Here is a 26,112-nt window from a genome sequence, read left to right on the forward strand (position 1 = left end):
TTAACAGATAGAAGGTTGCATTCTTGGTAGGTTGCAGTCAAGCTTTCTGATATTTAGTTTCTGGAATCACTCCTCTTCAACACTTCAGAGAATAAGGACATAACGTATGTTTCCAGATTTCTGGCCCTTTTTCTGATAAAAATGTTTGAACAAGATAACTGACATTTTTCCTGCTGTTACTTCCTAACGTTCTTTCAAACCTTAGGGTACCCAAGGCATTAGCCTTAGAGAAACAGTTTACTTCTTTGAGATTGCTGGTAGGGCATCAAGGAGACAAAGTGATAGATAATAATAACCAGCATTACTTACAGTTTACAAAGTGTTTTCAAAACTGTTGTTATACACTAATTCTGAAATGCATAATTGAGAAAACACAAGGAAAATTTGGACAGCAGCTTTGTAAAAAGTATAAATTCTGCTAGGCATGGAAGTAAGCTGCCCAGCAGCTCAGTAGGCTAAGGCAGGAGGATCTTGAGTTCACTTTGCCTTCCCAAAGGTGAGGTACTATGCAATTCAGTGAAACCCTATCTCTAAATAAAATACAAGATAGGGCTGTGGCTGTGGCTCAGTGATTGAGTGCCCCTGGGTTCAATCCTCAGTACAAAAAAAAAAAAAAAAAAAAAGTACAAATTTCAGTGGGCCTCTGCAGGTATCCCTATTTATTAGGAGTGGTAAGGTGTGGTGTGGTAAGGGGATGGAACATGTCTTCTAAAACAAAACATCTCCAGGTGTTTAAAAATTCATCTAGATTTGGGAACCACTGGTGTAAAAAAATGAGGAAGAGTCTAACATTCTTGAGTACTCTTTTCAGCAAAGTGTCTTCACAATGGAAAAATTTTAAGTCAAAATAAAAGCAAAAATTCCAGAGAAATAAAATTGATAAATATTTATTGAGAATTACCTATACCAAAAAACACTGACTAGAAGGCTTACCAGATAAGCAAAGATAGGGAAGCAAAAGTTTCTGACTTCAAAGAGCTAACACATGAGAGGGGGAGACTTGTAAATAAGCACACGATTATAATATAATGTTAGAAAACAGAGAAGACCTTGAAGTATTTCTGAAGGGATGCTAGGGTCTCAGAAGTTGTATGTGATTACTGAGTTCAATCTTAAAAAAAGAATGGGCATCTATAGAGTAGACCAATGGTCAGATATGTGAGCAAGGGAAACGGTCATTCCTAGCAAAAAACAGAATTAAGGGTGTGAACAGAAAGTACCAGACAATTATAGAATGGCAAGAGATAACTTGCATGGACTACATGGGAGACAGACAAAATAAAAATGAGTCTGGATAGATGGAAAGTACTGCAAATGACTTTAAAAGCTAAGCTGGTTCTCACTCTGTTGAATGACATGATCAGAGTTCTCAGTTACTTTTACAGAATGATGATGAAAATAGACAGATGAAACTCTAATCGGGGAGTTTAGAGACTTTATAGTAGTTCAAGCAACTCAGTGAGACCCTGTCTCCAAATAAAATATGAAATAGGGCTGGGGATGTGGATCGATGTTTGAGTGCCCTGAGTTCAATCCCTGGTACTCTCCCATGCCTACCCCACAGAAAATAATTAGGAATTTCTGTATTCAAAACAAATATGATGTAAATTACTTTACATAATCATGAAAACTAGCAATTTATGGATAAATTATCAGAAGTTTTTTATTAAGTTAAACAAAGTTTGGATATGATGCTCTTATATCAAATCTCAATATCCTTCATTCTATTAAATTTATCTTGCAAATCACACAAACATTTCCTTGCTTGCTGAAGAAAGCAGCAGATAAAAAGACAGATAAGCAAAGATGAACATATATAGAAATATGAAAAAAGGCAGAAAAATAGCACATTGAAATTGTTCTCTTGTAGGTAAAGCATTAAATGGAAATTTAGGACAGTTGGTTTCTATGCCAACTTTTACACTAGCTCAGTGTGATATAAAAGTCACTTTACTCACCTTCTCTCCTATGGTCCTTCACTTCTGTCTTCTACTAGCAAAAAATTAGGACAAAAATTCTACCACTGCCAGAGAAATTGGGGGTACTGAATACATAACTTTAATCAATATTCATTTAAATCATTATGGACTAAAAATTATTTCAAAATACATGCCAAAATACAGGATACATATTTTTAAAAAAATGTGTAACTAAAAAAATGACTATTAAAATTAATTTTGAGTTGCAAACTTATACTGTATGTTCAAATATAGGCCTCTCATGTAGGTTCCCACAGATGTAACAGTGTATTCAACTTACTTTACTACTCACACTGACTGAATTTTAAAACTTCCTCTTTTTGGTAGAAAAGAATTCTCACAGCATACCCAGGGATTCAATTCAATAGAACAAAAGCTAGTAATGTTCAGTACATGTTCAGGAAAGCTGGGTATTTGTTCTTAATATTAAAAAAAATTTTGAGTTAGGAATTGGAACATACATATGCCATTTATATGCCTAATGAAAGGCCTTTACTTTGTGGAAAATTAAAAATCCTTGAGTAAAAAGCCATTTCATTCAGGTTTGAAAATGGCACACTGCTTCCTTACACTTCTCTTTATACTTATACAGGTAATTCTCACCTAAAAGAATTTCAATGAATTAAATATATACATACATATGTATATATAGTCACATACCATGTATAAACCCATTTATTATTTATTTTGCCATGCTGGGGGTTGAACCTAGGGCCTTGAACATGCTAAGCTGACTCTACCACTGAGCTACACTCTCTGCCCATATATATTTACATATAATGTCCTTTTCAAAAATCCCTTCTAGGTGTTTTTTTTTAAAATAAAAAAAAAAAACAGGAAAAGTGAGATCTTTTAAAGAATACCTCAAAATTAGCTTAGGTTCATCATTCGTGTTATATGGTAATTTAATCAGTGTATCAGCTCTTCTAAGCTGTTGTCACAGATAGTATCCAGATCAAAAGAGTCTTCAAACTCGTCCAGCTCCCATTTGATGTTTCATTCCAAGCATGTTCCCACTGAATGCCTGGCCAGCTTATACCTGAATACTTGTACTGATAGAGAATGCATTAGATGCTAGACAGTTTGAAAAATCCTACTGAAAAGTTTTTCTTTACTCTTTCTTGTACTGTGGTCCCAATTCTACTACTTTAGGTGTTGCCAAGTAAGAAATTATATTTAGCTCTTCTAAATATAATTTTTTTAGAGTTATAATCTAATTATAATCTAGCACTAACAGGACATCTTTAAATCTTCCCACAGTTTTGGTCAGTTTCCTCTCAAGATTTTCCAGTTTTTAAAGCTTGAGTGCCCAGATTTCAGCATAATATTGTAGATAAAGGTAGAACTTCTTTTTTCCCCCCCTTTTTTTACATGTTAATTGGATTAATTTAACCCCACAATAGTCCTCAATAGGGTCCGTGATTATGCTCATTTATAGAGGTGGGGGAATTGGCCAGCAGCACAGCCGGGGTGGGAGTGGGGCCTGGGGCCCAGCCCTAGTATAGAGGCCCCAAGATCCCAAGTCTCTCCTTTGGCAAACTTCTTCCACAGAAAGATGGTGGTGCTGTCCTGTATTCGGTCAAAGCCAAAACCCAACCAGCTGTTAGGATCACGTACCGCTCGGTGAGCTGGGCAGGATAGGCCAGACTGCTGGGGTGATGAGGGGGAGGGGACCGAGGATGTTTTGAGGCTCCAAGGGCAATGGGTCACTTAACCCTGACAGGCATGTCCTGCGAAGGCCTTCATCAGAGCTGATGCAGCAGCCAAGCTAGGAACAGTCCTCCTGCTCTCATGTCCCCTCCAGCAGGCTCGGCTGGGTCAGAATCACTTCTTGCCCATTTAAAATTGACAGCCAAAGATTCACTGGTGACTCTTGTCCTCAGAGGAAACATCCCAGCTTCTGCCCTTCTTTTTTTTGTCCAAAGCCTGAAAGTTTCCTGGGGCTTAAAATTGTCCATCTAAGTTTATTCTTTGTTTGATGGAGACAGTGACACATTTTTACAAGGCAGTATGGCCACTCCGTTTTATGTGGGTTTAGGCCTCCAGAAATGCTTTTATATTAGTCAAGGGGGCAAAAGTTTATGTTGACTTCAGAGGTGGTGCCCAGGGAGTAGTGAACATCTTTGGAAGACACAGAGACAGATCCTGTGGCAAGGCACAGCTGTCCTAGGGGTAAGAGGGCTGACTTCAGATGCCCAGTGTCCAGTCATCCATAGGTCTATCCTTGGCTTTTCCATAGGCCAAGAGTGGTCCGAAAGGAATGCAAAGCCTACTGCTGTACAAGGTAAGGCCATCAATGATGGACGGCCAATGCCCTGGGAGGGAAGAGGGAAGAAGCCTCCAGTTCTGCATTCTCTTCCTAGGATGGGGACTCTGGCCTACACAGGGGAGGCTCCCTGAGGACCACAACCCTCACCAGCCGCTCAGATTGCCTGCAGCAGCGCCTGCCTATCACCCAGCACTTTGGACAGGTAAGGATGTGCTTCCCAGGTGCACACCTGGAATTATCATCAAATCCTCCACCCCCGTTCCCAGTCTCTGCCTGAACATCTCGCCTCACTCCTCACATACAGCAAAATTTGGTGCTCACCTCAAACACACCCTCCTCCAGAAAGCCCCAGCACCCTGATTCTGCAGCTCCACATCACTGCCCTCTCCACATCTGTCCTTTGTAGAACAGACCCCTTCGCCCCATCAGGAGACTTAAGCTGGAAGAGGGACTTTCTGAGCCCCTGGGGGAAAGGTAAGACTCAAAGGGGACCAAGGTTGGAAGTGGAAGACCAGGATAGATCAGAAGGCTCTCCAAACATTAGAGCAGACCAACCAGGGCTGAGGTCTCAGGAAACTTGGGGTGCCCTTTCTCACCCAGGACACCTCCCCTGAGCCCTGAGGATGCCCAAGGTCCAGGGGCAGAAGAAGTTCTGGACAGCAACTTTTTGGGGTCTAGAGAATAACTGAATTTGCTGAGCAAGATTCTAGACAGTTTGAGTGTACAAACTAGGAGCATGGGCAGCCTGAGGCCAAGCCAGAGCTTAGACTGCTGTCACGGAGGGGACCTGGCCAGCTGCTTCAGCCTGGTGAGAGAGCCCCCACCCCCCACCCAATCCTCAACTGCCCGTACAACCTGCCAGCTCTTTCTCATCAGAAGGTCAGCAAACTGCTCTCTCCTCCCATGCCCCACTCAGCCTGACCTACCAGGAAGAACAAGATGGCAACCAGATGAAGAGAAACTGCCAGAGCCCCAGCCCCTGTACCTGCCTGAGACCTCTCATCCCTTCAAAACACACCGTCTTTGGAAATGACATGCTCCTCAAAGAATCCAATTCCCAGCTGCTCTCAGGCTCCAGCCAAGAAATCATCTCTCTATCCCAGCTTTCAACAGCTTCTACAGACACAAGCAGCCCAGGGGACCCTGAGTCCTCTCCTCTTACTGAGCCCTCCACCCTTCATCTCTCCCCTCTTCAAAAGGAAACTGAGCATCCTAGAGCCTGGGAGATCCCTTGCACCAGGCTCTCCGAGGCAAACACCCAGCCCAGCCCTCCAAAAAGTCCCCAACTTCTAGCCCCCCAATAGAGCCTAACTTTGATACTGTCAGGACATCCCAGTCCCTTGAGTCTTCCCCAGACCCCAGTTTTCCAAAGAATCCCAGAACCCAGCCTCCCAAGATTCTGCTAGAACATGCTCACTTCCAGTCCCCCGAGGACACAGGAATCCCCAACAACCTTACCTCACCCACCAGCGATTGGCAAGAGCCCCAGGCCCCAGGGTTAAGGATCAGGGGTGTGGAGGAGACCCTGGATCCTCAATAAAGCCACAAGCTGGTCTGTCTTGGTGAGTTTAGGGGGGGCCTACTCTCCGATCAAAAACCCACCTACCCCCACCCACCCTCCAGGGCTAGCCCTTCTGGCTCCTAGGTGCACCTAAAAGCCACTCTCTTCCAGGAAGGCCCCTCACACCCCTAGGATCCCCGTAACCTTATAACTCACCACTACCTTTATCTCTCCATCTAGGCTAATGTTCCCACCAACCCAAAAAAGCTCTATTACATGTCATTACCAACTTTACATAAATGTATAAAATGTGAGCAGCCCCCCCCTCCCCAGGAACCAAGACTCTGAAGCAACTTCTTCCCTTCTATTCTCAAGCACTGGGTGAGTCTGATTGCCTAGAGAGGACATCCCTTCCCCAAGGTCACACAGCAGGGAAGGGAGATGGAGGAAGGGAGGGACCTAGATGGGCAGGCAGCCCTGCACCTTCTCCTTGGAGTCCTGGGGGCCTTGAGCATCCACTGCGTGAGAGAACTGAAAGAAAGGATTGGGGCTTGTTGGGCCTGCTGCAGGGGACAGTACACAGCACAGTGAAACGAAGACGGTGCAGCAAGCGGGAGTGGCCCCGTCCGGGCCTCCCAGCTGCATGCAGAGTCCAGCAGAGGCAGCATGCTGCACAGCCACCAGGCCAGCGTCCCCCAGTGCCCCTGAGTCATCAGAGCTGGTGTCTCAGTGGCGGCTGCTCTGTGCGCAGGGGTGTTGGGCAGTCCTGGGCAGAGCGGGCAGCTGCAGCTGTCCACAGCTTTCAGATGAGCCGCTCCTCCGGAGGCAACTTGAGATTGGGGGGCGGTGGCGCGCGGGCACCCACCTGCTCCTCGCTGCTGGGCCGGTAGGTGCCCTCTGTCTGCCGCTTCTCTCGAAGTTTCTGTACCAGTAGCGCCAGCCCCACGGCCAGGAGCAAGGCGGACAGGATGGAGAAAACCATGATGATAGAAGTAATGGTCTCCTGAGACAGACCCTCACTGGGGCTGGGGACAGAGGGCCTGATAGTGCCATTCTCCGAAGGGTTCAGTGCTGTGGTAGTGTGCCCCCAGGCTCGGCCCAAGAGGGCCGGCAGCAACGGCAGGCCGAGTGCCAAGAGCAGCTCCAAGGCTGGGGTCGCCATGGGCTGGGTGACTGATTGGCGGCGCCGGGCCCTCGGCTTCACGCGCTCGACGCTTCTACCGCATCTTGGGCACAGGGTACCTGAGATCCAGCACCTGGCCAGACGTCTCTGACCTCACACAGGTTCCCTGTCCCGGTCCCTCACCCGAACCCTGGGTCAGTCCGCTGGTCGCTTGCTCTGATCCCACCAGCCTAAAGGTAGAATTCTATTACTCCATGATAATACTTCCAAACTGAAACCTTCCAAGTCATTTCCGCATTTCACTGCTGATTCTATAAAACTACTGTAGGTTTTTTAGACCTAAGTACATATTCTTACATTTTTTTGCATTAAAAGTCATTCAGCTCATTAATTCTGCCAGGAAAGATACTTATTCTGTTATTCAATTTATTTGTTATTCTTCTCTGTTTTATATCAAATTTGTTAAATGTGTGTTTGGTTTTTTTTTTTGTTTGTTTGTTTGTTTTTTGGTTATTCTTTTTGTAGGCTGGGAATTGAACTCCGGGCCTCATGAATGCTAGGCAAGTTCTCTATCACTGAGCTACACCTGAGCACAAATTTTAGTTTTATGTGTTATTTAAATCACAAATTAGAAGCCAGATACAGTGGTATATGCCTTTAGTCCCAACTACTTGAGGAAATGAGGAAGGATTGCTTGAACCCAGGAGTTTGAGGCCAGCCTGGGCAACAGAGCAAGATTCTGTCTCAAAAAAGAAAAGGTCTTTTACTTATAAATTAAAAGAAACATTGAGCTTCATTTCAGAAGTTTATTAGTATGTGAAAGACATATAGAAACACCTGTATTATTTTAGCAACATTTATGTTTGAAATTATTTCAAAATAAAAAGGTTAGAAAAAGCACACACCTATAATCCCAGTGGCTTGGTAGGCTGAGATAGGATAATTGCAAGTTTAAGGCCAGCCTCAACAACTTAGTGAGGTCCTAGGCAACTTAGTGAGACCCTGTCTCAAAATAAAAAATAAAAGAACTGGGGATATAGCTCAGTGGTAAACTGACTCTGGGTTATAACCCCAGGACTCATCCCCTTGCCCCCCCCCCCCCAAAAGTTAGAAAAACAAGAAAGAAAGCTATTTTGTTGGCTGCATGTAGGCAAACCATGTGAGATAATGATATTTAGCTTAAAAAATGCTAATCAGTGATCTTCCTTTTTTTTTTTTTTTTGGTACTAGGGATTAAACCCAGGAGTTTTATAATACTGAGTTACATCCCATACCCAGTCATTTTGTTTGCTAGTTTTTGTTTTTTTGAGACAGGTTTTATGCTAAGCTGGTGAGACTGGCCTCCACCTTGAGATCATTGTGCTTCAGCCTACAGAGTTGATGGGATTATAAGCATGTGCTATGGCATCCAGCTTTCGATTTTTCTTTTAATAAAGCTATTAAAAATAAACATGCTTTGGGAGGGAGGGGGAAACGCTGGTGAATGATACTGGCCAAATTATTGTTAGACTGTGTTCATTTACAAATATGTAACAACAAATCCCATCATCATATATAACTATAATGCACCAATTAAAAAATGTGGAAAGAGAAAAACAAAACTAAAGAACAGTAAGTATTCTCTAGGATCCAAAATTCTACTATCCTAATAGAAAAAAGTGACCTACATTTTCACAAATACATTCATTTCTGAAAAAAATCCTTTTGTATTGCTAAAACCATATAATTCTCTGTTGCCCTCTTTATGACACACATATATTTTACATATGAATTTTGAAAAATGAACTGGAAGTGTATAATGATCCCACCACTTCAGAGTTAAAGTTTTATAGGTTCTTTTTAAACTAAAACACTTACCTCACCTGTGAGTGGCAATTCCAATTCTAGGTATTTATACAAGAGAAATAAAAATATGCTCACAAAAATGTTGTATGAGAACACTCACAGCAGCTTTTCAATGGTAGCTACAAACAAGGAACAATTGTAGTGTCTGATGACAGGTAAAAACAATAAAACTGGTATGTTCACAATTAGCAATAATAACTACTGATACAGTAACAAAAAAAAAAGAAAAACATAATGTTAAATCAAAGAAGCCAGACACAAAAGAGTATAATTTGCAAGGTTCTATTTACTTTTTGTCCAAGAACAAAACTGAGTTATAGTGATAGAAATTATAAAGTGGTTGCCTCTTGAGGGATAGTGGATGAGTGCCGCAGTCTGACTGGGCACAAATCACGAGCCATTGAAGCAGGAACAAACTTTATTTCTGAACTCTACCAGCACACTCCACACACGCTCCCGGGAAATCTCCCGAACTCCATGCGGGGTCCAGGAACCAGCAACTGGAAATATCCCTCCTCCGGCACTTCCCCAACCAATGGGAACTCTCTGGGAATCCCCGCCAGAGCTCAACTGAAACTCAACAGCAACTCCACGAGAACTCGCTGGCATCACCTCTCAACCACTACTTCTGGCAAAAATGCTATGTGTCATCCCGACAGGGCTGTGGCCCTCGACAGATAAGGTGGGCTGAAAGGAATATAAGGAAACTCTATGGAGTGACTAAACTGTTCTATTATCAAGTTTTCAATAAATGTAACAATTACATATTGTAGAAATAATACATGAAAACTATAATTCAATTGAAATAAAAATTATACTTCTATTAAAAAGATATTTTCAAAAAGAAAAAGTAACAGGAACAAAAACTGAAGAGCTTTAACATTTCCATTTTTAGGATGCTCACCTGTCTAAGAGCTGGTCATGTTTTTCTAAAGCATCCTTTTCGGCCATCACTGCTCGGTCCTTTTCAGCCACAGCATTATCCCTTGCTTCTCGAAGATTTCTAAAATTTAAAAATACATTTTGGTTATTTAAAATGAAAATATATCCTTCTTTTAAAGAGTCATAAATTTTTCTGCTCATAGTTGGACTAGCTCTCAATTTTAAGGCTAGTGACCCCAAGTGTATATTACATTAGTCTGCCTGGCTTGCTGAGTTTCTAGGAGCATTAAACCATGTAGTGTAAATATGGTCTGTCTCTAAATATTAGAACTAGATAATTAAAATTCAGTTTTTCATTATTCATAGAGAATATCAGTGGGGAATCCTGAAAGTCCACATAGTTTGAAAAGTTTCTTCACTACTGTTCTTTATATGGGTCGAGTATAGGTTGAACAGTTTATATATACTGTACCTCCCTTAATCCTTACCATAATCTTAACGATGGGTGTAATTACTAATAAATTATCTACAAGAAAACTGAGGTTTTGTGAGGTTAATTAATTTTCTATTAATCATTTTTAATGAAAATATATTCATGAAGGACACAAGAATTAAAATGGGAATGAAGTTTTGTTGCATTGGCAAGAGAACAGATGAAACAATGGACCTTGGAATCTCAGGGAAGAAGGAAGGAGAAGGGAACACAGAAAAGCTGAGATATCAGAAAAAAGTAGAAGGAACAAAGGACTGGAGGTCCTGTAAGATGACAAACAGATTAAGTGGAAGTAGTTGTACACGCAAATTGAAAGATTAGAGATTGTTGTTGGAGAAAGGTGATTTAGAAACAGAATGGTACTTTCTATGGCAGAATTTCAGTTGATGACAAGAAAGGGTGTGACCACTGCAGTGGCTAAATGAAGTAGAGCTGGGATTCCTATTCAAGTAGCAATCAAGAAATAGGAGTCCAGGTATTAGGTAAGTCATCTTATAGTGGTGATGACAGTAGGAACTGAAATTGTCAATAAGATTACATTTAGTGATAGTTAAGGAGTGTCCACAAGGTAGAACGTAACAACAGTGAGTAATTAGGAGATTATACAGTCAGGTATGAGCCTTCAAAGATCAAATTCTACTTGTGTTTTAATACAGATAAAATTTTGGATCAAGAAAAAACGCTAACAGTAAGCTTCTTCAAAGTCATGTACTAAAAAAACAAGTAAACAAAACCAAAAAAAACTACTTTCATAACAGTTAAAAATATGTAAAGTAACACAAATGATTTTGTTTACTTAATCCCTACAAATCTCCTATGTTGTCTTTTCTAACCTATTTTATAGTTTAGTAAACTGAAATTTAGAGAACTTACATGTTTAGCACCAAGTCAGGCAGCGAAAACGTTAGAGGGCCGTAGTCTACCCTGGTTGTTACTTACTCCAGAGCCATGATTTTTACACCCATCACCCTATCTATCTTCCATAAAGAACTGGATTAGACAACTAGATCTTATTTTTTATTCTTCACAGAGAAGTTCAGTAGGGAGTAATAAGAACCCACATCTGAATAAATCTATCTGATAAATATTGGACAGAAATGCTTAGTGGTCATACTGGTCATACATACTACTAAAGACTTAGTAGTCTTTTGCTTTGTGATGTTTTAACAACAAATTTAAAACATGTCAATCATTACAAATTCATAAGCAAAACAGTTTATGAGTGAGAAACAAAATAGTTTTTAAAAAAACTAGAGTACAGGCAACTCTTATTAAAAAGAAAATAAACTTACTTTCATATGCTATTATATAACTGGAAATATAAAGTAGCTTTTATAGTCAGACATGATGTTGCATGCCTATAATCCCAGTGACTTAGGAGGCTGAGGCAAGGAGGACTAAAAATTTGAGGCCACCATCAACAACTCAAGGTGACCTTCAGCAATTTAGCAAGACTCTGTCTCAAAATAAAATATAAAAAGGACTGGAGATATAGATCAATGATAAAGTACCCCTGGGCCCAATCCCCAGTACCAAAAGAGGAAAAAGAAAAAAAAAAAAAGATAATAAAAATTAAAAATGTAGCTGTTGGAAAATGGCACATTATTATTTTCTGATATCATTCCGATTACAGCAAACTTCAAAAATATTCTATTATCAAACCAAATGAAACATGAAAAATTAATTTTAGAGACTAAAATTCTCAAAGTATATTAAACATTTATGTTTTTTTTCATTCCTAGATGATCCAAATATTTTAGTAAATCACCACAAATTGGTTTTAATTTTCATTTTTCAAACAAGCCTCATTATTCTAAGTTGTTTCAGCAATAGAATTCCAAGTAGGTCACATTTAGAGTACTAATTAAACAAGAATGCTTAGTTGGAAACTGGAGATGCTTCAGTTCCTAACTATATATATTTCCTTTCTTGTAACCATTGTCATTAGTAATAACACTAAGACATAGGGAAAGAAATAAAATACAGAAAAAGCTACCATTAAGGCTTATAAGAAGAGATATTAGAGGGTACTAATACGTTCACCATGCCACAATCTTTATTATTCAGCTAACTATAAATGCTGATGTTAACGCATAAACAGAATTCTAAGGTCACAAAGAGGAGTTGATTTTTTTTTAACTGGAGTAATAAAGATAAGGGAATAAAGGGAAACATTTTAAAAAAGTGGCATGTACAATTAAACCTTAGAGAACAAATAGGTAAGGCAATTAAGCAAGAGAAAACCAAAATAAATAGAGGAAAGTTTTAGAAGCAGAGGCTTCTATCAAGAGGTCCTCTAATAGGTGTATGTGGGTGATATTTCTGTGTAAATCCGTATCTACTCCACAACCTGAATACTTTATTTTTCCTTTAATATCAACTGACATATTTCAAATTAAATCTGAGAGAGGTAAACTGAATGCATTCTTATACTGTCAATAATAGTAATAGTAAACAATAAAATAATAGTAATTGTTTACCATATGTCAGGAACTGTTTTAGGCACTTCACATTTTCATTTTCTGTTTTTGTTTAATTGTCATGACAATCCCACAAACTATATGTTATACCATTACTTCTACTATACAAATGAGAAGACTGAAACACCAAGGTTAAGCACTGGCTTAAGGTCACACAGTGAGGTAAGCTATGGAGCCCAAATGTGAACCTAAAGAGTCTGGCTCAAGAGTCTGTGTGCTTCTCTTAAGAATTCCTTTGTAACAGAGATATTTTCTCCTTGGGAAATTCTGACATTATGAGATTTATTATTATAGGACCACCTCATAGCATAAATTGATGTCAAATAAAAATTGGCCTTAAAAGAATTTTGAATATATTATACATTTGTTTTCATAGTCCGTGGTACATAACATGCTTTTTCAAAATTACATTGGTTTGATAAAACACCAGATGGATTATATGCTTGCCATAGATAAAACACTAACTTCCATATAACTAATAAATATTCCATTTCTAAATGTTAAATGCATTATAAAATGTAACAGAAACATAATTACAGATGAAATAGCAGGAATCCAAATGTTCCTCAAAAGAGAAACTTGAAAAATTGACAGAAGCTATCTGTAGTATGCATAAACTAATGAAAGCTCAATTTTTAAAAGTCCAATCTGAGTGTATAACCAAATGTAATTATAATAACACAGAAAAAGATGTTGGTATTTGACCAACTGGCCAATATTATAACAAATGTCTAAAAATACAAAAATGCCAAGTCCCTCAGTACCTGCAGAAGATTGGCTCCTGACCCTGTGGATACCAAAATCCAAGGATGCTCAAGTCCCTAGCATAATATGATATAGTATTTACATATAACCTATGCATATTATTCTATATACTTTAAGTTATCTCTAGATTACTTAGAATGCCTACTACAATGTACATGCTATATAAATAAACACGATACTATACTGATCAGGAATTAATGATAACAAGAAAAAGTCTGCACATGTTCAGTAAAGACACAATTTTGTTTCAAAATACTTCTGATATTGGCTGAACCATTCATCAGATGTGGAACCTGCAAATACAGAGGTTTGGATATATGTAATCCCTAAAAATACTTTTATAAGTCTAATACCTGACTCCTCAAACTATATTTGTCACAATTCTTTCATGTTGTTTCTTACTCCATCTCCCATAACACATAAGTATCTTTCCTATCTGCTATATGTTTCTGTGTAGAAAAAAAAGATGGAAGAAAAGGGAAAACAAAATCTTAATTGTATGTAAAATGCAAAGAAAAAGTGAGCATCTTAGTACAATAACCATTGTTCAAATAATGTACTTTTTAACATGGGACAGTTTTTAAAGCAAAAGAGGGTGTTGTTAATTATGACAAAGAAACAAGCATAAACTACAACTTTCCTGGACAAACGAGGAGATATGACTAAATAATAACATTGAATGAGAAACTTAGATCTTAATCATTTCTCTGAATAAAGTTTTTAATATTATGATAAATAGACATATTTCATATGTAATATATGCCTAAGGTCATACAGTGAAGTAAGCTATGGCTCCAGAGTCTGTGCTGAATCATACTGTGTGTCTCTCTGAAGAACATTTACTATTTATTATGTAATATATTATTTAATATTTACTACTTAATATTATAATAAATAGACATATTTCATACGCAATATTTGCAATTTGTGCAGGTGATTTAATACACATAAATTTACACAAAAACATCTCACATCTTAAACTAAAAACTTTGGTAGAAAACATAAATAGCAAACTAATGTATAGGATGGAATCTATTCTCATTTATACAAGATAAATTTCACAGTAACAATAAGCCAAATCTAAATTTTTATCTGAAAAATAGTAAGAAAAAAGTTAGAAGAAAAACTTTAGTAACTTCTGAAACTCCAATAAGAACAAATCAGAGTTTGGCAATGCCATGTGCAGGCTTCAGCCTAAATTAAATCACTAGTGTACACCTTAGAACTTGAAATTTGCAAAGAATAAATAGTGAAGAAAACATGGCTGTCAGAAGAGCTTGGCAGATAACAACAACTAAGAAATCCATTCTACTTCTGCTTTCATGTAAGAATATTTTCAGTTAATAAAAGTGATTTTTTTTCTAGTTGGAACATGAAGGATTGAAACAGATTGTTTTCTATGACAAGTTTATTTATAGGGAAAGTGTTGAATTAATCTCTCCTATCACCATATTCTTCTTCCTGGACAAAACACAAAATTGCTTTATTTTCACAGCTCATGCCTTTGCTCCTAAGACAGTAGAAGTAGAAAACAGTTAAGTACAGAGGCATATGCCTGTAATCCCAGTGACTCAGGAGGCTGAGGCAGGAGGATCGTTAAGTTCACAATCCAGCCTAAGCAACCCAGCAAGATCTCCAGCAACTTAGCAAGACACTGTCTCAAATTAAAAAATAATAAAGGTTGGGGATATAGCTCAGTGTTAGAGAGCACTACCTCCCCCTTGCCCCCACCACACCTAGGTTCAATCCCCAGTACAAAAAACAAAACAAAAAAGATAGCATAGTACAAAACTGCAAACGGACAATTTTAACACTGACAAATAATTTTACCTTTACCTTTAATTAACATAGGTGGTTGAAGAGTCAGTGAATACGACATAAAAACAACTTGAACAAAGTATGAACTTCATTTAATAAAATTTGGAGGAAGCTGTGCATTTCTCAACCTCCAGTACAGTGCCAATAAAGTCTTGTTCATTATCAACGATCCCATCTCAGATTTTCTGTTGTAGCAGCCCAAATGCACTGAGACAGTTGATGTTCAAGCAAATCCTTTTCATTTTATACAGATAAGAATTTGGTTTAACATAGATCATTCCATAATCCACATTAGGTTAAAGGGATGTGTGAGTATGTGTGAGAAAAATTTACATAACAAAATGTAAACCACTTATCTGAAAATCCATTAATGGGCTGAGGTTTCAAAAGTAGTTGATAGAATAAAAGTTAATATATCAAAATGAAACAGTAAATTTGGTGGATGATTAATTGAGTAATTTCTATATGTTAGTCACTGCTCAGTCCTGATCAAAGCCATTACAAACCTATTTTTTCTGGGGATCAAACCTAGGACCTTGTGCATGTTAGGCAAGCACTTTATCATTGATCTACATCCTCAGCTCTCATTAGAAATCTTTGTGTAGGTTTTCATCTAAACCAATACCCACCAGATTTCTAAAACAAAACAAAGTAAAACAAACAAACAAACCCCACTACGGATTCATTCATATTGAGCACATACTATGTACTAGGCACTGGCACATGGGAACTTAGCACTCAGTAATAGATGAAAATTCCTACTCTGGTGGATGTGGCATTCTAGGAGGAAGAAAAGCAAAAGTAAATAAATATGTAGTATATGTTAGTTGGTAATAATTTTTCTGGAGAACAATATAGAGAAGAAGGGGCTAGAGGGGAAAGAGGGATTTCCCAATTTTTAACAGGGTTGTAAGAAAAGGACTATATAGAACAGGTGACATTTGAATGTTAGGAAACAGGTTTTAAGGTTATCATTTATGAGTTGGATGGGTAAGCAGTGGAACTATGGAATAAAGGAACTGAAATAGGTACATGCCTGTAGGTAAAGGAAAAGGAAGCCAATGTGACTAAGCAAGTGACAAGAACAGAGTAATAAAACAAGGAAGGGGTAATAGCACAGATCAGATAGTATTATGGATAATTATTATAATTGAAACTTACTGAGATGGGAGTATTTTTTTTTATTTGAGTAGAGGAGTGATTTAATTGAAACTGTGCTGAGAATAGACTAAACTGGGCAAGGAAGAAAGCTGGAGACCACTGGAGATTATTTCAGTGATTTAGGCAAGAGATAGATAATGGCGGCTTGGACCAATGTAATAGTATCTGTGAGATGGTAAGAGATCATAAATTTTGAAGACACAACAAAATAATTTGCTATTTAATAGAATACAGAATGTAAAAAAATGAGGAATCTGAAGATGGCTTTGTGGTTTTGGTGTAAAAAAGTGAAGGATTATCTTTAATTGATCCCGGGTGAGACTAAAGGTAAAGGAGGAAAGGAGGTAAAGTGCAGAATAGGAAGTTTTCTTCTAGACATTAAATTTATGATGCCTATTAGATAATCAAGTGGAAATGCCATGGAGGTAGTGGCAAAAGATATGAAGGCGATGAGGAAGAACCAGCAAAGGGATCAAGTAGATGCAGACAAGGAAGAGGGGGAAAAACAACAGTGTGGTATCCTGGAAGCCAATTAAAGAAAAGAATGTGAGCCAGGTGTGGTGGCACCTGCCTGTAAACCTAGCTACTCAGGAGGCAGAGGCAGGACAATTGCAAGTTTGAGGCCAGCTTGGGCAACTTAGCAACCTGTCTCAAAATAAAATAAAATGGGCTTGGGATACAGCTCAAAGGTTCAAGTCCCAATATTGGGGGCAGGAGAAAAGAGAGAAAGAATATGTTCCTGGGAGCAAAAACTGATCAACTGTATTCACTGATGCTACTAGGTCAAGGGTGATGAGAAATGAGAATATGACAACTGGATTTTGGCAACCAACATGAAGGTCTTGGGATCTTTATCAGAAAGGTTTTGTTAGCTTTGCTGGAGTGATGTGGGTGGCAAAAGCTTGGTAGAAAATGGGAATAAAGAATGAATATATGAAACTTTGCAATAAATAAATTGGTTATAAAGGGGACCCAAGAAATAGAAAAGTGTCTCAAGGAGGAACTGGAGATAAGAAATGCTTTTTAAAGATGAGAGAAAACACAGGTTTGTACATAGCTGTGAACTAGCTGGGAGGAAGAAAATTGACAGTACAGGAGGTAAGGGGAGGATTTCTGGAGTTAAGTGTTTCAGCAGAAGAGGGGAAATGAGGTCTAGTCAGAAGAATGTCAAGGAGGTAGACCCTATTAAAACAACCATACCATTTTATGTTTAAAAAGTCCTCTTTACTAATTTTCACAATTATAAGGGTATAAAGTTTAATGACCTAGAACATCATGTCAACTGAAATAAGCTTCAGAAAGTCAAGGGATGTATGTTTTCTTTCATACATACGCTAGAGAGAAAAACCAGAAAGGAGACCAGGAGAGTCAAGGAAGAAGGCCAGGGGGAGGGAGGAAGAGGAGAAAGGGGAAGTACTGAGGAATGAAACTGATTGCAATGGAATGTTGCTCAGCTATATAGAAAAATAAAATTATAGCATTTGCAGGTAAATGGATGGAACTAGAGAATATCATGCTAAGTGAAATAAGCCAGTCCCCCAAAACCAAAGATTGAATGCTCTCTCTGATATGTGGATGCTAACCTATAACAAGGGAGGGTAGTGAGGGAAAGTTTAGAAGTTCATTGGATTACAGTAAGGAGAATGAAGGGAAGGAAGGGGGGATGGGAATAGGAAAGACAGTAGAATGAATCAGACATAACTTTCCTATACTCATATACAAATACATGACCAGTGTAACTCCATATATGTTCAACCAGAAGAATGGGATCAAAATTGTAATGGGTTGCATCCCATGTATGCATAATATGTCAAAATATACCCTACTGTCATGCATATCTAAAAGCAAAAAACATGTTATGTGCAGGTATAACTATATCACAAGGAATCCCACTAATATGTATCATTGTAATATACCAATTAAAATGTTTATATTAGAAGGAAAAAGAAGTTCTAATGATTCATGCAAATTCTCTACTACTGAGCTACATCCCCAGCAAAATTTACAGTTTTGATAAAAAAGCCTTTGGTCAATTTTCATAGCCCTGACCAGTTAAATAGCAGTCTTCACCTAACTGTGGAGTCAGGCATCATCTACATTTATCAACAAAACACTTACATAGGTAAATTACATTTCCTCTGTGTCTCAGTTTCCTCATTTGTAAAATGAGATACTAATCCCTACAACCTATAAAATTTGTTCTGTTTAATTCTCTTTACAATATATATAAAAGTGTTGAGGACAATGCTTGATGAACAATAAGTACTCAATGAATAGGAGCTATTGTTAGCATATTATCTAAATATGAAAATCTAATTAGAGATATGAAGGTATTCATTTAGAGAATGATAATTGTAGAAGTGTTTCCTAAGATTTTCTACTGTATAAAAGGAAAATGACAATCTACTTAATAGCACCTGGGGAACTAGAGAAGACTGCCACAGGGGCTCATGGTCCTTTCAGGCACCCTGAGGACTGTAGGAAATTCTATCTGGGGCACAGAAGATAAACACCCTTAGTAATAAACTATGTGATCTTAGGAAAGCATTTTGGATTTGGTCAGAACTACCATATCAGTAAATGATCAAAGACTGAATCATTATCTTCCTTTCTAAATCTTGTCTGCAACCTGAAGTTAATGGCATGATTTATCACCCATCATCACTCTGAGACTACGAAAGTAATAAAGCTGGACTCTCCTGATGGTTTGCATTAAGTCTCACTAGGTCTTGCCAATTCTACCACTCAAATATTCTTTAAACTCAACTTTTACTCTCTTTTCCACTTTTCATCTTCACCTAAATTCTGCAATAGTTCCTAAGTAACCTCCCTCCATAAGGCCCTCTAGTTCTAAAAAAAAGAGTGAATCATGTCACTCTCCTACTATAAATCTCTGGGAATTCTCTACTGACAAAGGTAGAATCTTACTTTCTCAGCCTCCCCCACTGCCCAGTGAACTATAAGGTGACTCTAAGCACAACCTGAACTTCCTGGCTTCATATCTGGAACACCCCATATTCCTTGAAATACTTATATATTTAATAAAATAGTGGAACCCATGTAGTAATCACCTATAGGCATAAACAATATAGTTAACAATATAAGATGGCCAACAATAAAAATCAATTTACAATTATTTGAGATACTAAAAGAATTATCTGTAAAAAAAATGTAATGGAAAATACAAAGTAGAAAATTCTTAAGTGTTTTCACAAAGAATTAAAAAACTATATAGCTATTTGGTGAAATATAAACAAAGAGCTTTGTTTATATGTTTGCTGAAGCATTAATGAGGATATATACTTTTAGAATGGTGAGTGGAACCTCTGTAAACTAGCTCCAGTTCACCTACTATAATGCATTGATTGCATATATTTAATCCTTCTAAACAAATCTAGATTCAAGATTCAAAGCTGTTCACCATTACTCCAAGATTCTACAGAAATTTCAAGTTCATGTCATAAAAATTACTTCTTGAGTACTTTTGGAAGATAATAAATTGTGGTCAAGATGGTTTTTACTGATAGGGTGGGAAATATAATCACTGAAGTAATGCAGTACTAATTGTTACACTTAAAAGCATTTTTTCGATCTCCTTTTCTCTGCTGCCTACTCTCTCTTTCAAACAATTGTAAAGCTATTTGAATTTCCAGATTCAGTATAGCATCAAAAACATAATGAATGCCTCTAACAAATTCATCCTCCCTCCCCTCCTTTTTTTTCTGGTAATAAGGATTAAATCCAGGAGTGTTTAACGACTGAGACAAATACTTAGCCCTTTTCATTTTGAGACAGGGTCTCTCTAAATTGCTGAGGCTAACCTCAAACTTGCCATCCTCCTGCCTCAGACTTTCCAGTTGCTAGGATTACAGGCGTGTGCTACCACACCTGGCTTTCACCCTTATCCTTTTTATAGTATCACTCAGAATAATTCTTTCTGTGTTTATAATGAGACTACCTTTGATAAAGATAGTTTTACTTTCTGGAAAAACTTAATCAGCTGAATTTATTGTTCCTTATGTTATTATCTCATAGTATTAATTAGGGAACAAATAAGTTACCATTATGCAGAAATTTTGACACAAATGACATGTAGACCCTCAGGATGGTAATAATTCCATGTTACCAGTTAACTTTTATATAATCATCTTTGTATTTAAATTATTAACACAATAGATAAAATATTTTCTTTATCATACAAAGGCAAAAAAAATCAAAATACCTATATTTATATATAATTTCATAATTGATAATATACTTTCCACATGTATATCTAATTTAGATCTCACAAATCACCCTATGAAGTATTAATAATATTCACCTTCACCCTGTGAATTATTAATATTAATTTCCAAAAGAGGAAATTAAACTTTGGTGACATTAAATGGCTTATCCACTCAGTAAGTACTAGGGCCAGGATTTAAGTTTAGTCCTTTGTTCCAAATCTCTTTCATACTATATTGCCAATCATGGAATAATGTGTTATTTCCAAATATGAAGAGGGTACAAAACATTTCTGTCATGAAATACCTACTAAGCAAGAGGTTATTTATTTATATAATAAATTTCATCCTCAGAGTGAGTCCCACTCATCATTTCCCATAGCTCCAAACTGGCATTTTATTTATTTACTTTTACTTTTTGGTGGTACTGGGGATCAAACCCAGGTCTTTGAGAATGCTAGGCAAGCACTCCACCTCTAAGCTACATCTTCAGCCCCAAACTGCCATTTAAAAATAACAAGAAACCACACACACAAAAAAAAGATAAGAAGCCAAACTTACAGATTGAGCCACAATATACATACACATTATAATTCCACCTATGGTGTTTTTGCTATATCCAAATACCCAAGTTTGTCTTTTTATCTCTTAAAGTCTATATCTTCTACATACTTCCTCTTCTTTCAACCACTTAATTTCAAAAACTGTTGGAATGACTATAAGGACAGATACTAAGATTAGATGTGACATGAGTCCCATCTGTCTTTTTCATATTCAAGAAGACAAAAGACATGGAAAACAAACCAAGGTAAAACGTATTTACCTAATCTTTTTATTTTACTTTCTTCTAAAAATATTTATTGAAGGAAAGGTAAGAAACTAAGTACAAATACCAAAGTGTAAGTACTTTCTCTATTTTAATTCATATTGAACCAGCATTCGATATATCTAAGTACAAAGCAAGAGATTAATTTACCTAGATACACACACACAAAACTAAACATGTAAACTTGTTCTGAAATTTATGCTTTCTAACAATGAATACCAAAACCTTTCCTCGATCTGGGTCTATAGCTCAGTGGCAGAGCACTTGCCTAGCACGTGCGAGTCCCTAGGTTCGATCCTCAGCATTACGTACAAATAAAATAAAGGCACGCTGTCCATACTCAACTACAAAACAAACAAACAGATAAAACAAAACAAAAATCATTTCTCAACCATTTTAAGTTCTAAGACATCAAAATAAAAAATTACGATTTATTTCTACCATGTGGAAGGCCTACTGGGACACAGTAGTTATTCTACCGTTCAAATCTGCCATAATGAAGAAATTATGATCCAAAAAGATTCTGCTACATAAAACACCAGGTTGGATTATACTGAGATTAAAATGATAAAGTCAAGCTTGTACAACTGGCTGGATAAATGTCCCTGTTGGCAAAAGGCTCAGATTGCAATTTGGCACCACCTGGTGGCAACTGTTCATGTAAGCATCCATATCCATGGGATCAATTCTATGTCCTATGGCAGGATGGGGAATCCAGGGCAGCCCCAATCTCAGGAATGTGCTGGTTAAATGGTATTCTGTTGTAGACAGGGAGCCAGACAAGGAAATTTGCTTCCAGAAATGGCTCTGCTGGTTGTTTTATTACACAGCTTTACCAAGCTACCTCTACTAACTATCTTGCAGAAAAGGGCTAATATATCTAGATGTATGTTCTGATAAGATACATTAAAACACACACACACACACACTTTTTAAAAAGAACAATGACTAAAAAATTAGAAAATTCTCAAAATGATTACCCAGCAAAGTTTCTGTGGCTAAATGGATTATTTAGGAATAATCATAAATTTTAGCATAGAAATAACCCTATGAACTTTAAGGTTAGATCAGTCAACAAAAGCCTATAAAATCCATAACAGAATTGAACCACAGAACTAACAGTACTTATTTGTAAAAGAGAAATAATATTACTTATACTATTGGGTTTTCTTATACCCAGATCTTTCTCCTGATGAATTTGGTATCATTTTTTCCATATTTTTTATTGGTGTATTATAATTATACATAATGGTGGGATTTGTTGTTAAACATTCATACATATGCACAATATAACAATTTGGCCAATATCATTCCCTAGTATGTTCCCTTACCCTTTCCTCATCCCTATCTCTTTCTTCTGCTCTACTAATATCCCAGTTTTCATGAGACTCTCCCCATCTTTCTTTTCCTTTTCCCCCTCTAGCTTCCACATATGAAAGAAAACATATGCCCCTTAACTTACGAATTTGATTTATTTTGTTTAACATAATGTTCTCAAGTTTCATCATTTTCCTGCAAATGACATAATTTTTTGTTCTTTTTGGATGAATAAAATTCCATTGTGAATATATATCATATTTTCTTTATCCATTCATCCACTGATGGACACCTAGGTTGGTTCCATAGTTTGGCTATTATGAATCATGCTTCTAAAACATAGATATGCATGCATTGATATATATATATATATATATATATATATATATATACATACATATATATGTGTGAGTGTGTGTGTGTGTCTAAGTGTGTATACAGACACATATGTATTATGATGACTTTAATTCTTTAGGATAAATACAGAAAAGTGGTATAGATGGGTCATATGGTGGTTCCATTCCTAGTCTTTTGATGAAACTCCATAATGATTTATATTATATTGTACACTAAAAAGTGTTCCTTTTTCTCCACACCTCTCCAGTACTTATTATTGGTTGCATTCTTGATGGCTGCCATTCTAACTGCAGTAAAATGAAATCTCAGTGTAGTTTTGATTTGCATTTCTCTAATTGTTAAATATGTAGAACATGAATTCACATCTTCCATCTCCATATCCTACAGACCCTTCAAAGAAACTAAATTTATATATATCATACTTATGATAATTATTTCTCTGTATTCCTACTAAAAACTTCTGTTTTCTAACATTTTAGAAACTATATTTACCATCCATGCAGGTATCCAATCCAGAAACATGGCATCCTTAACAATGTCTTATCCACCCAATCCAACCTAGTCCATAAGTCTTGTTGGGTCTATCTCCTAAACATTTTTCCAATATGGCCCATCTCTGCTACTGCTAATTCAGTTCCATCATCACCTGTCATCCTGATAATAGAAACAACTTCTACAAGTAGCCTCTTTACCTACAGTCTCATGTCATTCCTATCTAATTCTCCACATAGCAGTGATCTTTTGATACAAAACAAGAATATATCTTGCCTTCTCTTAAAATCTTCCCTTTGTGGCTGGGGTTATAATTCAGTGGTAGAGTGCTTGCCAGTGAGGCACTCGGTTCGATCCCCAGCAACACATAAAACAAACAAACAAATAAATAAATAAAATCTTCCCATTTTTCATCACAGGTCTTACACATGCATTATTTGGGTCTCTGTTTTCCACTTCTGTTTCATCTCTTATAACTTCTTACCTTTTAATCTATGCTTAAACCATAATATATTATTTTCAGCTTGTTAAAAAATTTTAATTTTGTTTTGCCTCAAGGTTTTGATATATGCTGGTTTTGCATTCCTTTTCCTTCCCTAACTTGTAGTCTTACTCTTGGTCATTACACAGGAATCAGCAAGGATACTTCTTCCTCCAAGAAGTCTTTCTTATTTCCTCCCAAGGCTTGGTTAGATGCACAGTAGATATCAACCTTTGTATCCAGTCATACTCTCCATTAGCAATCACACTTTATGATAATTTTTTCTCTGTATTTATCCTCCATTAGACTACTAGCTTTGTGAATGCAAAAGTTATAACTTTACCTATGGTATCTAGTGTGTAACTGCATATAAGGCCTTAATAAATGTTTGCTAAATAAGCAAATTTGTTGCTTTGACAATCCCATGAAGAGTTTAAACATAAACTTTTTTAAAGCTTAGCATAAAAGCTAAGCATTTGGTCTGTGTTTTGAACACTAAGAAAGTGACCACAAAGTATAGGATGCTTCTTTTCTAATATATGGCTGGGATCAAGCAAATTTTTGCAAAATATTAAGAACTTCTTTGGAATTATTTAATTGATCTGTGTGCATTTCTCTCCAATCTCTTGAAGATCCTCCTGCCTTGAACATGCACTTGCATTAAAATGTCATAGCTTTGTTTTGAACAAAGAGACAATTAAGTACACTAGCAAATGAATCTTAAAATTATAAGGGTATGTGAATAAGCCACAAAAATATATATATAGACAGCATGTTTCCATTTATATGATACTAATATAATGTGAAAAACTAAATGATATTGTATAGAAATACTTATTTACTGGTAACACAGATGATAAAAGTCTAAAGAAAAGCAAGGAAGTCATTAGCATAAAAGTCAAAATAGAGCTGGAAATGATGGTGCGTGCCTGTAATCCCAGCAACTTGAGAGGCTGAGGCAGGAGGATCACACATTTGAGGCCAGCCTCAGTAACTCAGTGAAGTCCTAAGCTACTTAGTGAGACCTTGTCTCAAAATAAAATATAAAAAGGGTTGGGGATATGGCTCAGTGATTAAGACCCCTGGGTTTAATCCGTAGTACAAAAAAAAGTCAGAAATGTATTTGTTCTTTGGAAGGTAGGAGTGAAGCAGGAAGGAACTCAAGAACATTCCTATGGTACTGCATTTTCTACTTCCTGATTTGGATGTAGGTAAAGAGATTTAATTTATAATTATTAAATATTTACTTAATATTTTTTCTGAACGTCTATTATATTTTATTTATACATATATATGCAAATGTATGCAAGGTAAAAGAACAAAATGATCATGACATAATAACTAAACAAAAAACTAATGTTATTTAAATAGTGAGCTACTTTGAAAAATATATTCTTTTTTTTCCCAAGCTGAATATTACTTTTTTATTTATTTTATTTTTTTAAAAATTTTTTTTTAATTAATTTTTATTGTTGGTTGTTCAAAACATTACATAGTTCTTGATATATCATATTTCACACTTTGATTCAAGTGGGATATGAACTCCCATTTTTACCCCGTATACAGATTGCAGAATCACATCAGTTGCACATCCATTGATTTACATATTGCCATACTAGTGTGTTAAGATTAAAAATATGAATGTTAGCTCAGAACTTCAGATGCCTTACAAAGGATTATAGTGCCCCATCTAGTAATTAACAATTCAAATTCTAAAATATAAATTAAGTGTAAGGAAATCCAGAAGTGTCCCTATTTTTCACAAGATAAAAACATTACTTTAAAAAAATTAATATGTGTGTGTGCTATACACACACACACACACACACATTTTTCCCATCCCTGCTTTGCTGGTGGCCAAGGTATATATTTAATCTGATTACTGGTAATGAATGGTGATTCAGAATTTTTATAGTAAAACATTCTTTGCCATTTTCATTGTAAATATAATCCAAGATTATGACTAGATTATGAGATTTCATCTCACTCCAGTCAGAATAGCAACAATAAACAATATAATTAACCATGTTGGTGAGGATGGGGAGAAAAGGGTACACTCATACATTGTTGATGGGACTGCAAATTGTTGCAACCATTCTG

General features: G+C 36.8%; 2 protein-coding genes and 1 pseudogene across 5 annotated transcripts in view; 1 reads left to right on the forward strand and 2 right to left on the reverse strand.

The window, feature by feature from the left end:
* The window catches only part of Pibf1 (progesterone immunomodulatory binding factor 1), a 220,968-nt gene that overhangs the window by 145,215 nt on the left and 49,641 nt on the right, over positions 1–26,112 (reverse strand). For all 4 annotated transcript variants that reach the window (XM_076871971.2, XM_076871969.2, XM_076871972.2 and 1 more), the window contains one exon: positions 9,622–9,720. In XM_076871971.2, coding sequence (XP_076728086.1) covers positions 9,622–9,720 — 99 coding nt within the window. The remainder of the gene's footprint in view (positions 1–9,621; positions 9,721–26,112) is intronic.
* On the forward strand, positions 2,530–5,788 carry LOC143411788 (DENN domain-containing protein 1C-like; annotated as a pseudogene).
* On the reverse strand, positions 6,209–6,911 carry LOC143411852 (protein crumbs homolog 3-like). Its single transcript, XM_076872708.1, has 2 exons — positions 6,615–6,911; positions 6,209–6,280 (listed from the first exon to the last, which is right to left on the reverse strand). Exons 1-2 carry the CDS (start codon positions 6,909–6,911, stop codon positions 6,209–6,211), a joined length of 369 nt encoding a protein of 122 aa, XP_076728823.1.

Source organism: Callospermophilus lateralis, chromosome 12 (assembly GCF_048772815.1).
Source record: "Callospermophilus lateralis isolate mCalLat2 chromosome 12, mCalLat2.hap1, whole genome shotgun sequence".
Lineage (NCBI taxonomy): Eukaryota > Metazoa > Chordata > Mammalia > Rodentia > Sciuridae > Callospermophilus > Callospermophilus lateralis.

Coding starts and splice junctions, on each gene's coding strand:
- LOC143411852 (XM_076872708.1), bottom strand. CDS start 6,911: ATGGCGACCCCAGCCTTGGAGCTGCTCTTGGCACTCGGCCTGCCGTTG. Junction 6,281..6,614: donor GGCCCAGCAGCGAGGAGCAG/GTGGGTGCCCGC, acceptor CCTTTCTTTCAG/TTCTCTCACGCAGTGGATGC.